Source organism: Trichoplusia ni, chromosome 26 (assembly GCF_003590095.1).
Source record: "Trichoplusia ni isolate ovarian cell line Hi5 chromosome 26, tn1, whole genome shotgun sequence".
Classification (NCBI taxonomy): domain Eukaryota; kingdom Metazoa; phylum Arthropoda; class Insecta; order Lepidoptera; family Noctuidae; genus Trichoplusia; species Trichoplusia ni.
Window position 1 is genome coordinate 3,658,139 of NC_039503.1, and position 18,913 is coordinate 3,677,051.

At 38.6% G+C, this 18,913-nt stretch overlaps 1 protein-coding gene across 2 annotated transcripts; it reads right to left on the reverse strand.

Moving 5' to 3' along the window:
* Window positions 1-194: 194 nt before the first annotated feature.
* Window positions 195-18,862, reverse strand: LOC113505436 (dipeptidyl peptidase 9). Of its 2 annotated transcripts, none has more exons than XM_026888108.1 (19): window positions 18,320-18,862; window positions 15,948-16,149; window positions 14,738-14,919; window positions 13,862-13,959; window positions 13,205-13,307; window positions 12,387-12,505; window positions 12,050-12,176; window positions 11,023-11,164; window positions 9,860-10,049; window positions 9,530-9,639; window positions 8,046-8,198; window positions 7,319-7,442; window positions 6,907-6,999; window positions 6,264-6,436; window positions 3,587-3,730; window positions 3,200-3,278; window positions 2,105-2,297; window positions 1,062-1,173; window positions 195-612 (listed from the first exon to the last, which is right to left on the reverse strand). In XM_026888108.1, the coding sequence occupies exons 1-19, from the start codon at window positions 18,604-18,606 to the stop codon at window positions 520-522; spliced, it is 2,724 nt and encodes a 907-aa protein (XP_026743909.1). In that variant the 5' UTR covers window positions 18,607-18,862; the 3' UTR covers window positions 195-519. The 2 variants fall into 2 exon arrangements, with proteins under 2 accessions (XP_026743909.1, XP_026743908.1); XM_026888107.1 differs by having other exon boundaries at window positions 12,050-12,179; window positions 18,320-18,861.
* Between the last annotated feature and the right edge of the window lie 51 nt (window positions 18,863-18,913).

Genomic DNA, 18,913 nt, shown 5'->3' on the forward strand with positions numbered 1-18,913 from the left:
TATATTTCCATCCTTTGCTAAAACGATTTGATAATAGTTTATTCACGCGTATTTATCAAGCTTGACTGTAAGTCTATTGGTAAGTGACCCAGACTGCTATACCATAGGTCGTGAGTTCGATTCCCATCCAGGACAAACTTTTGTGTGATGAGCGCGATCATTTATTCTTCATTAGTGCTGGTTTAGAGAAGCTGTAACGCTCACACAATCATTATAACATTACTTCAAGACCTAATGGTAGACCCTTTACAATTCATTTCTCGTGACTCTTGGTCAATTTTATAACCTATCAAATGGTTACTCCTATAACGGACAGACTATAATCATCTTATTCAATTTCACAGTGATAAAGACAACACAAGGGCTAAGAACGACACTTCACTATGCGTAGTATTCGATACAGCTGTCAGATTTTCTGTACTGCATACATTGCTATGAGTCAGCTATGCGTTGTCCTTGCATTGGGTAGTTATCTGAATAAGGTATATACATAGTTTATGTATACTTTCGGTATGTATTTTACAAGTTCTCGTGTAGAAAGTGTAGAAGTGTCGCTTCGTAGTGTTTAGCCGCGTGCATTGCGCGTAGCGAGTGCCTTTCGCCTGGATACACCTGGAAACAAAATAATATTTATACATCATCATCCAAACTCACAGATGTCTTATTTCTCCTTTCTACTATTTCTGATTAATTTCGTTGCGGGTTCCTAGGCAATTATCCATTTCCATTTTTTTTTTCATTGCATTAATTTGTAGTTGCGATTAATAGCATCGTTAATGATTACCCCGAAATTAAAAAAAATCACAGCAGCAGATCACAAAACTTAAAAATGCGACGAGGGATGTCGAATTTCAACTTTTTAAATGTCTCTTATCGCTGAACTGAGTGATATGGATTTTTTTTTCTCTGGTTTTTCATCCGGTCTCAGATTATCGTTGAGTTTTGGGACACCCTGTATAGAAAACCTTCTATCTATACACCAATTTTAAATGTCTGCTATTTAAAAACAACTTTTGATTAAACTTAAAATACTTTGTATCATCATCTACAAAACTGCTGACCTGTACTCGATGCGGCTTCCCCAGTCTGACAAGCTCGGCTGTGAGGGCGGCCGTGTGACAGAAGTGCACGTTCTCGTCAGCCAAGCCGTGTATGATGAGAAGGCGACCTTCCCTGAGGAGTTAGGATAAAGAGATTAGTGGAACGATGAGGAGATCCTCATTCATACTTCATTATCAACATCCTAGCCTGTTCCCAACTATGTTGGGGTCGGCTTCCAGTCTAACCGGATTCAGCTAGGTACCAGTGTTTTACAAGGAGCGACTGCCTATCTGACCTCCTCAAACCAGTTACCTGGGCAACACGATACATCGTAGTTAGACTGGTTGCCAGATTTTCCAAGCTTTAGACTACCTGTAACGACTGTCAAAGATGTAGGAATAACAGCCGGGATCAACAATTTAACGTGCCTTCTGAAACACGGAGGAACTCGTTATGATAATGACGGTCATCCATCTACGGACTAACCGCGTCAAGCGTAGCTTAATCTGTGATCGACTCAGTTATCTATGCAGTTATGGCTTAGTCACGAGCTCCTCACGAGGTAAATAATAAACATGATAAATATTATACTTCATAAGTTTTGGTATTTAACTAAGGGTAAAAAATCTTGGTGTGACTTTTTATACAAACACATCAATACTTATATTATAAATGCGAAAGTAACTCTGTCTGTGTGTCTGTCTGTCTGTTACGCTTTCACGTCTAAACCACTGAACTGATTTTAATGAAATTTGGTACAGAGATAGAGTTGACCTTGAGAAAGAACATAGGATAGTTTTTATCCCGGAATTTTGAAGAGTTCTCTTGGAAACGCGATATAACCAATATCAACGCGGGTGAAGCCGCTTGCGAAAAGCTAATATTAAATAAATAAACATCTGATATATTTCATTGGTACATTTCAGTGTTGTTTTTAGACGAATTATATTTTCAAACTGAGTTACTAGACAATAAGACACACCAAGACTGTTTACCTTTATTCAACTACTAAAACAAATTGAGTATAGGAATTTTAGACTGAAATATGTTATTAAACACTCACTGATCTGGGAAGAAGGGCGCGTGTGCGAGCACACTGGCGCGGGTGTAGGCGTGCGGGGCCCGCGCCGGGGCCCCCATGTAGCGCTCCGTGTAGGCCGTGTCGTACAGGCGCCAGCACGTCACCGGGGCCCCCGCCACGCACACGCGGAACACGTTGGGCCGCGTGGCCAGCCCCAGCAGGGACAGGTAGCCCCCTATGGGGGAACAAAAAATTATTATAAATAATAAATAAAAAAATGCGGACAACATCACATACATTGTTCTGAACCCAAAGTAAGTTGCTAAAGCACTTGTGTTATGGAATTCAGATACAACGAAGGTACCACATACACCCAGATACGAGACAATGTAGAAATGTGATTTTTTTACATTGACCCGACCGGGGATCGAACGTTTGTAAGTTATATGTGTGTGTTTCGTTTGTTAATATAATTAGGTAGAATAAAGTCGTTAAGTCTGTATATCGCAGAGGGTCGCAAATTTTATGATGAAGCCTGGTTCGGCGTGCTTGCTGACTGGAGACAGAGAAGAAATGAATGTGATTCAACACCAATCGCAGTAAACCCACTGTGGTTCCTTATTCGAAAAAAAGGACGTTATTAATACATTTCCAATTTGTTCCTAATTTTTTCTCTATTTCTAAATTGTAATCATTTTAATTTTACTTTACCAAAGTTTAATTGCTTGTTTATAACATTGTAATTTTAGAAAGTAAGGGAAGGGCGAGGCAACCCCCTCAATAAATGTTTATTATTATTATATTTCAATAAATAAAACAAATAACATTCAATCGATATTTTTTGATTAAGCATATTTTATTTAACGTACAACAGCTTTCAAATTATGACAAAATAATTAATTTTGGCCCAGCCCAGTCGGTACCACCAAATTCAAATAAAAACCACTACTTTACTACAAATAATGCTACTTCTGTTGTTAAAGAATATTATAATTTCTTTCTTCTAACAACGCCTGAAGGAAAAGAGGCCTGTGGCCATCAGTGGGACGTATATATTATATGCTATAAAGACTGGTGTTATTATACCTTTATGTATACCTATAGTTTTTATTATATAATATTATTATATCAACTCACCATAGCTCCATCCATGTATGGCCACTCGCTCCATATCTATACAGCCAGTCTCTTTCGCCAGCCATTGTAATACTTCAACCTGGAAAAACAAATTAATTCTATTACAGAAATATCATAATCATCATCATCCACAGCCTTTATCCTCCCACTGCTGGGCATAGGCCTCCCCTTTCTCGTGCCAATTTCTACGGTCCTGTGCTAGCCTCATCCAGACTCGACCCATAAATATACAAAGTTTTTATTTCAAATAGGCCGTTTTCTAAAGACACATAAAATTAAAAAAAAACGCGAAAAAAAAAAAGCAAATTTCAAGAGAAGACGTCCCTTCCACCCTGTATTTAAGGGATCGGCCATTGTGATTAGCAGACTTGGGGCCCTGTTCCTTACCTGGTCATCCAGCTCGATCTGCCCCAACTTGCCCTTGATAGCGGCCTCCCAGGCCCGGCCGCGGTGTTTCGACCCCCTGGAGTCCACAGCCACCACGTTGAACCCTCGCGCCGCCAGCATATGCATGCGGAGTTGACGGATACCCTGAGGAATGCATATGTAATATATGTATGATATTATAAAGAAGAATATATTTTTTTGAGTAATATTCCACAACTAATACACTAAGGCCCGATTTTTCAATCGTCAGATAACTTTTATCTACGGAATAAATATGGCCGTTTGACATATTTTCCATACAAAAACTGTCAAAACGTCAAACATATTCGTCGAATAAAAGTTATCTGACGATTGAAAAATCGGGCCTAAGTCTAGTCTCAAACTAAGCAAAGCTTGTATTATGAGTACTAGACAACTGATAAACATACTTATATATTTCTAAATACCAGGGACCGGACAACCCCACTTAAGAGTTAAGCCGTTTGACAGGGTAACCCGTACACGGGGTAACTCATATCGCAGTGTTACCTTTTGTTCGAGTTACATCCTCGAAACCCAGCGAAATGGTTAACACCTTCATTATGGTAACCACGTGAAGGGGTTAACCCCTTCAATAACTTAACCCTTTGAAGTGGTTACCTTCAGGAAAGGCTTTTATTCGTGTTACCCTGAATTACCCACTAAACTTGAGCTGCATACTTGCACCCTAGCGGCCCCTCATTGCTTTACTAAGACTACAGCTGATTTTCTTCTATCGCCGACGCGTCGCGCCGCGACTCGCGCCTCTCGGACAAACCACCTACGCGCGAAACGTCATATATGTCACTAGCTGTTGCCCGCGACTTCGTCCGCGTGGTTAGAAGATATAAGTTAGGAATTTTTGAACGAAAGCCCTCGAAGATTAATATTTTTCCCCGTATTTGCCACATTTTCCATTAAATCTTCGCTCCTATTAGTTGCAGCGTAATTTTATATACCTAGCCTAAAACCTTCCTCGATTATTGGTCTATTGAACACAAAATGAGATCAAATTTTTTATATGAAATTATTTATAATAATTTAAAAAAAAATCGAATACAAGTTTTTTTTCATTTTTTGCATTTTCTGAGAAGATTTGACGGGTGAATTTTCGATTGAAAATTAGAGTGTTTTTATATTAATTCAAAATAAGGTGAAAAAATAAATATTTTTAATCAAATAAATTACAGCGTATTTGGGACACAAAAAAGTAAGTTTTCACCAAATTTCGTTACAAAAATAAATTTTTGTAAAAGATAAAAATAAAAAACCACAATCTTGGTTTTTTAGATTTTTCACATAAATTTTGAGGTTATGTGAAAAAAATGTAAACACAAAAGTTTTAGATCTTTTTCTTTTAGAACTTTGCCATTTGACTTTTTTCGATACGAATTTTAGTTTTGCCGGAAATCGATAAAAACCGTTTTTTACTCTTCAAACGTCACTCCCACCCCCTTCCCGACCTCAGATCACCCGTAAATTATTTTTCCTTTCATTTTTATAATATTCCCCTCCTTTTCTAATGGGTTTCATCCTACTATTTTTTTTTTGGTTTTAAAAATTATCGACCCTGGTCTACAAGTATAGACACGAAAAATATATATCACAACGTTTGAAAAGTGCGACAAGCAAAATTAAACTGTAAGATCATATCCACAATGATTTTTATTCCATGTTTACAAGTCGCTCAGTAAATGCAACAATGGCGCCGCTGGGCGGTAAGATGTCACGTGCGCTCGTGGTTATACTATTTTCAAACTAATGTCTATGATAAAGAGTGCATATTGCATTGTCTTAGGTTGGAGTGGGTTACCCTGTTACAGTGTTACAGGGTAGTAAAGGGTAACCTGTTCGGAACAGGGTTACAGTAATCCGTTCGAAGGTGTAACATATGCCATAGGGTTTTTTCTTGAAGCGCTTAAAAAAACCCCTTCAAAAACCCTTTCAATGAGTATCCGGCCGGTCCCTGCTAAATACATACATAATATAGATAAATTACACCCCGACACAGAACAAATGATCGTGCTCATCACATAAAAATTTGTCCTGGGTGGGAATCAAACCCACGACTTGCGGTATAGCAGTCAACCATAAGACCAAAAACTTCCAGATTAAGGAATTTATTTCTTATAGTTGCATTCGAAAGGATTATTCATATGTACTTAAATCGCCTGACTAGTTTTAGACCCAACCGGAGTCCTTAATCATGAGCTGAAGGATTCATGATTACTAAGCAAGGAATTTCATACTTTTGAGAAGTTTCACAAACATTCAAGTAAACAGAAAAAGCACTTTTTCAATAATAATAAATAAATGCGGACAACATCACATACATTGTCCTGAACCCAAAGTAAGTTGCTAAAGCACTTGTGTTATGGAATTCAGATAAAACGAAGGTACCACAAACACCCAGACCCGAGACAATGTAGAAATTTGAATATTTACATTGACCCGACCGGGGATCGAACCTGGGACTTCAGAGCTAGCGACACCTTGAAACCGGTATGTACGCCACTCGACCACGGAGGTCGCCATTCTTGGATCATACAGGTTATCCTACGCGGGCTCGAACCACAGAAAACAACACATCGCGCACAGTGGATTTAGCGTGGTGATATTCACCAGAATTTTCTCTTTTCATATCTTCATCAGCTCTTACCTTATAACTGTTAGTGACAGTCTGCACTTCTGGGCCTCCATACACGTGTAGCACGGTAGGGCTTCGCCCCGAGCGGGCGCAGCGCCATAACGTGCAGTAGGCTGTGAGGCCACAAGAGAGGCGCGTCTCGAAGATCTGAGGCGGCGGGATCTCTGATATACTGAGAGAACGTTCTGGAAAAACGAGAAACGCATTACTCTCTTTTTAGGCTGTCGGTTGAGGTGAGAAGATATTTATATTTAAGTTTGGTTGTGGTGGTTTTGCGGTTTTAGGTATGCACGAGGTGTGGGTTCGATACTAACGCAGGCAAAGTAACAATGTGATATTTTTCGAGATTTTTGTCTTTGTCATAACGAGTTCATCCGTGTTTCGGAAGCCACGGTAAATTGTGAGACCCGGCTGTTATTCTTACATCTTTAAGTCCTTACAGTAGCAAGAAGCTAGACATTCTGTCAACCAGTCTAACCAAGGGGTATCGTGTTGCCCAGGTAACTGGGTTGAGGAGGTCAGATAAGCAGTCGCTCCTTGTAAAACACTGTTACTTAGCTGAAACCGATCAGACTGGTAGCCGACCCCAACATAGCTGAGAAAAGGCTAGGATGATGATGAAAAGCATTTGAAAAATCTAGTACTATGTATGTACCTCTGACTAGGATGCCTGTCTCGCTGTCTGTATCGTCTCCATCTCCTGAACGGCTGTCCCACGAGCCGTTAAAGCTGCGAGTTTCAAGCGATTCTGGACAAATAATTATGATATCTATAACTACTAATATATAAAGCTGAAGAGTTTGTTTGTTTGAACGCGCTAATCTCAGAAACTACTGGTTCTAATTGAATTTTTTTTTATCTGTGTTGAATAGACCATTCGTCGAGGAAGGTTTTAGGCTATATACCATCACGCTGCGACTAATAGGAGCTAAGATAAAATTGAAAATGTGAAAAAACGGGGAAAAATATTCATCAGCGATAAAAAAATGATACAACGGAGGTCATCGTGGATAAACAACGTGACACGTAATTTATATATACATATTAAGCTAAGATGATATATTTACCGGAGGGCGGTCTGTCCGTGATGGTCCCCTGGACAACCAGTCGTGGCGGGGAGGCGATGCGATACACGCGGGTGACCGGGACACTGCTGATGTTGGACGATGTGATCACAGCCATCGTGCAATCCTGGGAATAGATAAACAGACAACAATTAAAATGATAATTAATTATTTTGAGAAAGGCTGTGCGGTCTTTTTTGGGAGGCAAAATAAATAATCACCTACACAAGGTGAAAATGTGGACGATTTTGAAATGATATCTTTTTAATAACTAAAACATACAACTGACTTCAGATAAAGAACTGCTGAGCCAAGCTTGATGAAATTTCAACAATCAGCAATATCGGTTTATCAAGACCGAAGTTGTGAGTTAAACAAACATAGGAAAAAAATACAGACGAATTAGGAACCTCCTAGATTTACTTATGGAATTTCTTGCCGGTTCTTCTCCATAGGAATTACATTTTGATACTGTGCACCTAGAGCCAATACTGTACCTGTATTAAAAGTGCTTGAAAAACAGCATTGTCTATGAGAGTTAGTCCCTCAACTTCTCGAGCCAATGAAAGCTCTCCAGAGAGAATGATGCGATTAGAGTCGCAGACACAGCTATCTTTCTGTCGGAATTCACTATTCCACGCGGACAAAGTCGCGGGCAAAAGTTAGTTTTGTTTTTAAATTATGTTATATTGTACGTATAACAATCTATCAGACTAGGCGTGTGTGTCACCTCGTCGATATCGACGGCGCAGGAGTGTCCGACGGGCGTGAGCAGCTGCAGCGCGTGAGGCCGCGGCGGCCGCAGCGCGCCCGCGTACAGGTGCCGCTCCAGCGGGGACTCGCGCAGGCCCACGAAGTACACCAGCCCCCGGGGGACGTCCACCTGGGGGGTCAGACAAATCTTACTACTTCAAAAGTCCATGCAAAAAGAGTCTGTAAAAGATCGCTTTTAGAGGTAAGACCGCCCATTGCATGTGCATTGTAGCATTTATAAGTAGCAATTTTACTTAAACTTTAAGTAACTACTATGTATTATGTGTATTTATTTATTTACTCAAAAACACAAATTTTACAAAAGATCGTCATACTGTAAAACGGTTTGTGGGTGAAATTAGCGGTCTTATAAGTAAATAATTTTTATCAAATTTAAAACCTAATGAATCCTGTTAATTTAATCAACTAATGAAATATCTTTGAGTTTTTTCTTTGTAGCTGCTATTCTGCTCTTTGAGAGTTTTACATGTTAAATACACGGTGATTTTTTAGTCGTCTTACAAAACCAGCCCAGTTCATGTATCCGACGTAAAATACCCCTAGGCGCGATTATTATTTTTTTATCATCAACTAAGATAATAAGTACGAAGAAAATTAAACAAGAGAAATCTGAAATATACTCTTAAAAATGATAAAATCGCCGCCGCCCGCGCCCCTCACCATTGTTACAAGGCTCGGACCGCGCTCGCAACAGAGCTGTGTTTCTAAAAAACTACGAATTGCATCATAATATTTAATAAAAATTGCATTTTAAAATTATTCAATTCTCATAAATACCTATTTTTTTAACATGAACGTGTTCTAGTCATTGGATACTTGAACTGGGCTGCTTTTGTAAGACGAATAAAAAATCACGGTGTATAATTGGTAAAATATTGTTGGAGTCATGTATTGCCTTGTCTGTTTACCATAGTAATTAATTAATCTTTGGCACAACAAGTTTACCCTTCTCAACTCTCCTCGAGCGATATCCATTCATTGGCTTTATAAAAATAATAATTTAGGTGACTGAACCCTAGAAGATGAACCATCACTTTGTAGATTAAAGTTCTCAAAAAGGCCTCTGGCGTTGGACCTGTGTCCCTGTGTACGCCTTTAAAAAGAACCTGGTCTCTTGTCATGAAGTTAAAACTCGTGAATGAAAAGAGATATTAATTTGCTTTTATATACATTAAATATTTTAATAAAGGAAATAGTAATTCTTTATTTGCGTAAAATGTAGGCACATAGAGTCGGTCGGTATAAATTAGTGCCATAAACATTTTGTAACTTTGAGACATGCAAATGTTTGGACACAAACTATACGACTAAACTACAAGATACATCCTATGCAAGATAACATTTATTTTAAATTGTTTTGGTAAAATCTGATTGTGAGTACACAAATTTCACAAGTAAAGCTTTAGGGATCTTTTTGATCGAGTCATGATGATCACTCACCCATATCTTCCTGGCCATCACCTCCCACTCCCCAGCGGTGATGGGCTCCTTGCTGATGATGTTCGGTCCTACCGCGACGCTTTCATCATCGGTGATCATATCTATCACAGCTGCGAAACATAAAACATGTATTGATTGGCCTGTTGATCTAGCGCTTAGGGGCGTGTACATAATATAGATAAATAAATAAAAATTACACCCAGACACAGAAAAAATTATCGTACTCATCACACAAACATTTATCCTGGGTGGTAATCGAACCCACGACCTACAGTATCGCAGGGCCGTCAATTTTAAGAGCAAAATAACCTAAGTTCTGTAGTAACTCACATCGATTCCCACAATTCTTGTGCGTCAACGCGCAGGTCACCAGATAGAGATGAAGATGACCACTTTCCTCGCTCGCCCAGATTAAGTTGAGCTCGTAAGCTGATGAGGGCAGGAAGTATAGGATGTCGTGAACGTTGATCCAGGCGTCGGGAGCTGTTTCCGAGATCAAGACTTGAATGTCTTGGATAGGCTAGAACAGAAAAAGAAATATGTAGAAATCTATACTAATATTATAAACTGAAGAGTTTGTTTGTTTGTTTGAACGCGCTAATCTCAGAAACTAATGGTTCGATTTGAAAAAATATTGTTAAATAGACTATTTATCAAGGAAGGTTTTAGGCTATATAACATCACGCTGCGACTAATAGGAGCGGAGATACAATGGAAAATGTGAAAAAAAAAACGGGGAAAAATGCTACCGTTGCGTGCGCTGCGAAAACGGTTCAAGATCTTCTAAAAACGTGGACGAAGTCGCGGGCAACAGCTAGTGATTGATAAATACTGTTAAAATTGAACAGAGGACGAACAAAAAAACGATGGATGGATTGTGTGAAAGACGATATGGCTGCAAAGAGTGTTTTTTGTGAGATGACGTCAGATAGAAAGGTATGGAAGAAGACATGTTGCGTCGACCACGAATAATAATTAGGATAAAGGCAGGGGAATGATGATCACTGTTAAAATTTGGTCTTGCGTTTCTGTGTATGAATTTAAATGGTGAAGTGCAGGTTGGATTTTAAGGGATGCAAATAATATCATAAATTATTTTAAGATATCCTTGACCATTTGGTTAAGGGAAATATTGTGAGGAAATCTAGATTCCTAATATTGGAATGTCTGTCAATCACCAGAGAAATGATCTCATGAAATTTGGGTAGACATGTATTTGTGTTGCTGCTATAAAATAATAATAATAAAAAAAAAACAATTAGGCTTATGAACAGTTGGCTCGGTGGCGAATTTGATGGGTGATCAAAACTATTTTACAAGAAATTTATTTTCTTACAACCGAACCTTGAGATTCGCAATTATTTTACTTTGTATATCCAAAACAAAAGATTCATTTATTTATTTAAACTTTCATGTACAATTGTGGTCTACAAGACGGACTTTGCCGCAAGGTATTATCGACCACTTAAGCAGACCCTGGTCCCAGTACATACCTGCTGCAGCTGCGGGTCAGCGGGCGCGGCCTGCAGACAGCGCGGCGCGTGCGGGTAGGCGGCGGCGGCGCTGAACTGCGCCAGCGGCAGCAGCACCAGCTCCAGCCGCTGCTGGCGCCGGTCCAGCAGCTGCGCCCACACGCTGCGGGACACGGACAGACACACTCACTAAGAGGTCACGCGGTTTGGGAGCAGCAAGGAGCGTTACAGTCCCCCTTTAGTGACACATAGTAAGGCCAACGAGACGAGATAAGGCCTGATTCGCACGGGAGCTTTTTTAACGCGCGTTAAAAAAGCGTTCAAATAAAACAAATGCATTACCAAGTACATGTTCATTCGACTATTCCCTTTAACGCCCAACGCCCAGCGCTCAAAATGCAACACTACTCGATAAAAAAGCGTCGCGTTTTAAAAGCACGGACCTATGAACAAGTACTTGGAAACAACTATTTTTATTTAAATAAACTATTATAAAGTTCGAATTTCGACAAAAATGAAGGAATGAACTTGTTCACAACATGGCGGACCAAATATTGACAACTGCCGTACTGACTGCTTTCTTGTACCACGAAACTTTTATCTCGCCTCGTTGGCCTTATTATAGTATAAAATGGCCTTTTGGTCTAGTGGTAAGTGGCCCTGACTTCTATACCGGATGTCGTGGGTTTGATTCCCACCCAGGACAAATGTTTGTCATTGAGTGTAATTTATCTATATTATGTATTTAGAGATGTATAAGTATGTTTATCAGTTGTCTATTACGCATAATACAAGCTTTGCTTAGTTTGAGAGATGGCGTTGTTTGAAAGTTGCGGAACATTTTTTTTAGATAAATTATTTTTGATTCAGCTAAACAATCTAACTAAGGGGTATCGTGTCGCCCAGGTAACTGGGTTGAGGAGGTCAGATAGTCAGTCGCTCCTTGTAAAACACTGGTACCTAGCTGAATCCGGTTAGACTGGAAGCCGACCCCAACATAGTTGGGAAGTGCCTAAGCCGATGATTTAGGACTTGGAGTAGTACTCACTAGTTCCCATCAGGGGTCCAGCCGACCCTGGCGAGGTATTCAAACCAGGGGAAGCTGTCCTTCAGCGGATGTCGGAGCTCGTACCACCGGATATCCGTGACCTCCATACAGCCGTTCGTCACCTCACCTGCTGAAGAAAGACAAAAGAAATTAAACATTTCAAAAGCTCCTGACCGTTACACACAGACTGAAAGCACGGATGGCTGTCACCTGAGTGGGCTCACTCATCACGACGTGTCGCGGGTTTAATCCCCGCGTAGGAAATACAACGGCAACAACAGTTCCGGGTTTTGCCTTTTACTTACGGAACCCTAATAGATAAAGTACGTAAACTTACAGTGTTCCGCAGCGCCCTCCTGGTAGTAGTCCAGGACAGTGGTCGGAGCTGTCTTCTGCAGACGAAACGTCACCATCTTCAGCGAGGACTTGGCGTTGGGAGTGCCGGCGCGGGGGAACCTGAACAAATCATAGTTAATTTTTGTATTATATCATTAACTAGCTGTTGCCCGCGACTTCGTCCCCGTGGGTAGAAGATATAAGTTATGATTTAGGTATACCTGCCCGGTATTTTTTCACATTTTCCATTGTATCTTCGCTCCTATTGGTCGCAGCGTGATGGTTTATAGCCTAAAGCCTTCCTCGATTCAACAGAAAAGAATTTTTCAATTTGGACCAGTAGTTCCTGAGATTAGCGCGTTCAAACAAACAAACTCTTCAGCTTTATATATTAGTATAGATATAGATATATTACTATATGTGTACCAAGTTATTATTCCATACATCTTCTCATGTATTATTATTGTTTTATTTATTATATTTTGTGTGTGTTTTTGAAACATTAAACTGAAACTGGTCGATTAACTTTGACCTATGAACAGTTAGGTTAGGTTAGGTTATTATACTTCTATTTTTCTCTATTCTTGAAACGTTCTATCGGTCTATCTAAAAAGTGAATCGTTCTGTCAGTGAACCGTTCAACGGCGAATCGAATGTCACAGATGGATGGACGCTCAGCAAAGCCTAATAGCAGTAAGACTTCTTTCGCTCTTCCTGAAAGGAACCCCCAAGAACACTGGCGAATAAAGCCTGCAAGGGTTAGCCACCATATTTCTACATAGGTTAAGCTGGTATACTATCAGTAACAAGTTAACTAACCTGAACTCCTCAACGTCTCCGCTGCTGCTCTGCGAGGAGGGGAAGCTGAATATCTTCACCTCGCTCTCGTCCACCTCCTCATAGACTATCCTGAAGACATCGTCTGGAAACATTTGTAACATATGATACCACAAAATGAAAATTCTGAAAGCATCTTGGGAAATGCTTGACCGTTTTTCATGTACATAAAAACTAATATAATTAATACGCAGGTCCCGTTCCCGGTACCTTTATATTATTGGGGGCGGAGGTGGAATCAACAAATCACTATCGTAACAAAAGTTAGGGTTACTTAATATGGTGGTTAAGTATTCTTAAATGTTCTAATATTCCGTCCAGCATTTCATTTTCTTCTTTCATGCTGCTCTTGACAATAAAAATACAACAAAAAAAGAATTAGCGAAATCGGTTCAGCCGTTCACGCGTAATATCGTGACGATGGGGTATGGCCGTTTTAATAGTTTTAAAATGGATTGTCATCGGGTTTGAAGCTACCCTGAAAATTTCAGCCTGCTAGCTTATCGGGAAATGCCTCAAAATTGAGCTACAAATTTCAACCGGGACGACAAACAAACAAACAAGAAAGTGAGTGTATAATAACGTGGGAAAATGTTACTGTTTCAGCTAGTATTTTTATAAATATACCACGAAACATACCATCTGCTTTTGGCTGCCACCAGAAGCCGGTGTACCTGGAGAACTCTTCCTGGGTCACGTAGCAGGGCACACCAGCCTGGCGCGGATCGTCTGCTAGTCTGTAATCATAATAATAATAATATAGCAGCACAAACTAAAATAGTTTTGTTTCATAGGGTGGATGGCCCCTAGTAGATGCTTCGTCACATTTTAGATTAAAGTTCTCAAAAAGGTCCGGGTCTCTTCTAATGAAGATATCCCGTGACAGGAAAGAAAGAAAAGGGATATAACAATCTATATACTAATATATAGAGCTGAAGAGTTTGTTTGTTTGAACGGGCTAATCTCAGGAACTACTGGCTCAAATTGAAAAAATATTTTTGTGTTGAATAGACCATTAATCGAGGAAGGTTTTAGGCTATAAACCATCATACTGCGACTAATAGAAGCGAAGAATGTGAAAAAAAAACAGGGCAGGTATAAATCATAACTTATATCTTCTACCCACGGGGACGGAGTCGCGGGCAACAGCTAGGTATATTATACTAGCATGTTACACAAATGATCCCACGGGAACATAAAATCGAGATAAAAACTATGTGTTCATCCAGGTTATAAACTATCTGTGTATCAAGCGTTGTCCAAATCCGTTCAGCCGTTTTGCGTGATTGAGTAACAAACATCCACTTTTACATTTATAATATTAGTGGGATGGAGCTACTATCGTACCTCCCAGATATTTTTTTTTAAAGTCGGACAACCAGTCTAGCCAACATAACATAGTTGGGAAAAGGCTAGGATGATGATGATGACTCCGACACACTTAATCCCTCAAGGAGTTGAGTGCCAATGAAGATTCCCCAGACTAACGAAAAAAAGAGAGATTCAAACACTCACCTGTCCGGCTCATGCCCCCTACAGGCGTATGTAAGTCGTGTGGGTCGCCGCAGCTGCCCCCCGGCCAGCCAGATGTCGCCGCGGGCCGCGTGAGCCACCAGCTCGGGGGCGCGGGGGCACATCGCCGGGGTCAGGGGGGCGCCCCCGCCCGTGTTCAGCGAGCGAGGGACTAGAGGGGGCGACTGGAAGCGGACATGGTAAACTTGATTATTTTTTCTTAAAAAACGACTCTGGCAGCAAGGAATTTAATCCTTGTGTCGCGGGGGTTTTACAAACATACAATTCACATGCACAAAGAAACCCAGACTCAGAACAAGCATTCGTGGATCACACCAATAAAAGATAGTTACTTAGTTGAGTAAAAGGAGGTTATGCAGATACAATCAGTCATGTCTGGAATGCTGAGAAACACAAAATTAGCCACTTCCTGCCACTTCCATATGAATTGCTCCTCTTTGGACCACTTGCCAGAAGTTTGACATTTTTCCATTTCATATGCATTTCTGAATATAAGATAGGGTTCATATGGAAACATAGATAGATACGAAAAATATAATAGGGATGATGACAAATTTTTTGTTGCAGTGTCCATCTTGTAGTTTTCTGAATAATAATGGATACGTATTTTTTAATTTGTCCCGCAAACATAAATTGACCAAATTACAGTGAATGAACCTACGCGTGACGTCACGATTGAGTATAAATTTTACCATATCGTTACGTCAAGCACCCTCTCCTAAACTTCAAAGCAGTTAATCTTTGTCAATTCTAGTTTTTCTGAAAAAGGAAAAAATACGTGTCTCATACTTTTCAACTATCTAACTGAGGGACTAATTAGAGTGTTTCTTTTTATACCCAGTCATCATCCCTATTACAGCGTTTTTACCCTGCAGTGGAACAGAAAATGCTAAAATATTTTCTGGGCAGATATGACTAGGAAAAGGGCTAGTTCCACTCCTCGCCCGCCAAATCGTCAAATCATGATCAAAGACTCCAGTTTCTCGGACTATCCCGATAAATACGCGTGAGTAAACCGTAGCATCATTTCATTAAAGACCCGGTTTGGGGAGCATATATATATTTTATGTTTTTACTTTTCGTTGATAGAAATCGATTGATTGAAGCAACACAAAAAACATCCCGCTACACAAGAATTAAACTCCATAGTGCAATAGCTATTTATTAAAAAACAAGAACAAAGATGTCTGACCTGGCTGATACCCTCATCAGCTACAAACAGCGACGATGCACAGGGGAACATGATACGCCCGGAGCTCTGGTGGAGCTCGTACGAGGCTATACCCCACGCAGCTACGCGCTGCCGTTCCCATAGCAACTGTTCCTCACGAGACCACTTGCCTGACGTCACTCCGAGGGCTACGTTCGATTCTATAAGGGGTTTCCAGTCTAATCTGTAATGTAAATAATATTATGGAATATTACATAACTTTCAGACGAAGCTATTATCAAAATCGGTTCATAAATTACAGGTTAGGCGCGGGCAAACATAAAAAAAACATATAGGTCAAATTGAGTATCTTAAATAAAATCATGATAAAATGAATGAAAATACTCAGAAAATAGACATAATATTAAAAAAAACCGGTTGTATTTTTGGTTAATAATAAACGGTTATCACATTGAAGGATCTATACTTGTGTCGAGTGGTGTTTCAAATACAAATCATTTAAATGTATAGAAATGATATTTTTATTAATTGAAACTTGTCTAGGAGTTCCTATACTGAAATATCTAGAATGTGAATCTTATGCACAGAACTTAAGATTGAAAATCCAATACCTATCTAATTTATATCACTACATATATTAATAACCAAACAAAACTTGAATACAGATTTAATCATATTTCAAACAAAACAAAAGACTGTCTCATTATTTGTAATCAAAGTGTTTATATACAAATTTTAATTATCATACAAAAATATTTACAAGTTAACCTTTGAATGTCAAAGTAAAATATATCTTATCAAGTTAGCATAAAGTTTACATTCCAATGGGGGATATTAAATGGTGAAATGACAGCAAAAAGTTCAAATACAATCTGTGTATTATAAATTAAAAAGTAAACCTGTCAATTACATATTCATGTTTACTCAGCCTAATAAAATTAAATATTATCTGGTCTGAAAATAACTTAGATTTATGTCTTAACTGTGCAACAAATTCAGATGAAATTTTTTAAACTCCAAGAAAGAATTTAGATAAAATTGTGTCACTATAATAACGTCAATGCAGACAATTTGTTTTTAGAACAGTATTTTTAGTAACAGAAAATTTTAAAAAAAGTTTCACGCACTTAGGAATTTAGTTTTGTATTTTAGATTTAGGTTACATGCAAAGACATCTACAAGTTTTAGTGGATCAAACAAATGCTTGTCCCACACAGGAAACTCGGTAGCATCATGCACACAGTGAATTTGGTATGGTTACTTATACTGCCTAATCTATCCATGCAGTTCTGTTTTAAAAGTAGCTCAATGTTATTAAGTCAGTCCATTATTATACTAGAATCCATATACAGGGTGTCCCAAAACTCAAAGATATTCAAGTGATAACAGATCAGGGAAAAAAATCCATATCACTCAGTCCAGCGATAAGAAACTTTTTTTTTCATTGCATTAATTTATAGTTGCGATTAATATCATCGTCGAAATTGTTACATTGGTGATCACAGGACTTAAAAATGCGACAAGTTTTATGATTATCGTTGAGTTTTAGGACACCCTGTATAAAGGAAAGTACTTATTGTAACTACACCTAACATCAATACATACATTTGTACTGACATTATTTTTTTGATATTTGCAAAGTGTATGTGCTCATGTATTGAGACCAGGTTAGAAAAAAACATTCCAGATTATATTTATTTGCATTAAAAGTTCTCATTTTTCAAAGCAGTAGTCTTTTCAAAATAGTTTTGGCTAGATACTATAAGAATTTGTGTCCAATTGGCAGTTCAGTATCATTATGTCCTTTGGCAACTTGGCAAGCTTATCTTAAACTGATATGCATCTTTGACTAATCTTTAAATTCTAATCTTTTTTTATGCAATCAAATATTATAAAATGCATTGCCTAACTGCCCTTATCAATCTACTGATTCCAGTTTACTGGGTAGATGAAAGTATCCCTTAGTAACACTGGTTTGCAAAATGTCAGTAATATAACGTTTTAAAAGTGCCTGAGATACGGCCTATTTGAAATAAAAACTTTTTGATTTTGATTTTGATTTTGATTTGAAAAACTATCAAGCATTAACATACTCAAATAAAAGTTTAAATTTATCTCTGTTCATAATGAGTTTATGTAAAAGAAAAATGAAATATAACATCGAAAACAGTACAATGAAATGAAAACAAAGTTTAGATTGTGAGTACATAAGTAAGTGATTTATTTGTATTGGTCAAAAGATAATAAAGCATCAACAAAACTATTTATACAACACAAATATGGCTACCTAAAACTGAAAGTATGATATTTCTTTTAAACAGTACAACAGAGGCCTAAGGAATGACCTTATACAGCCTTGTCAAAAAAGTTTTTTTTTTAATGTTGATACATACCTTGAGTTGTTAGTTTGTTGTGATGGTGTAACATCAGTATATAGCAATGTTATTTCCCATCCATTTTGAGGGTTCCTTAGAAAATATATCCTTGTTTTTCCATTTCCTAGTTTCCGAAAACTTATTGCTATTGGTACCATAGTTGACAGGCATGATAATTCTTTTCGTAAGTCGTGTACAGCCTGCCGAACCTCGGCCCAGGAGTATCGCTTCGTTAGTGGACGGACATATTCACCGGATGCCGCCCCATCCCCAGCTCCTCTCACCTCCATAATATCAATTTCCATTAATTTCTACTCTACCGAAAATCAATTCTTTTTCCTCGATAAATTTATATTCATGATGTAACAAAGAACAATAGTCGAATGCTAAGTCACACCTAATTGGACTAGTTTAATTAATGTTTAAATAGAGATCTCATTATAATATTGAAATTAAGTTGATTTAATTTTTGTTTCACTAAAAATAGGGCCAACACACTCGTTTTTTGACTTTTAGTTGTCTTGCCAAATGGTCGCTGACCGATGACGGACCTACCACGGGTGTCATGTCAAACTCATTTTTTACTCGTTTCTATTTTTTTATTTCTTCTCA

Bases quoted from the DNA above. Each gene is read 5' to 3' on its own strand.
- LOC113505436 (XM_026888107.1), bottom strand. From the start codon at position 18,606: ATGGAAATTGATATTATGGAGGTGAGAGGAGCTGGGGATGGGGCGGCA. The intron at 14,920-15,947 runs GTCAGACATCTT...GTCCGCTTCCAG, and splicing joins CTGATGAGGGTATCAGCCAG to TCGCCCCCTCTAGTCCCTCG. The intron at 8,199-9,529 runs GTGAGTGATCAT...CTGACCCCCCAG, and splicing joins TGATGGCCAGGAAGATATGG to GTGGACGTCCCCCGGGGGCT.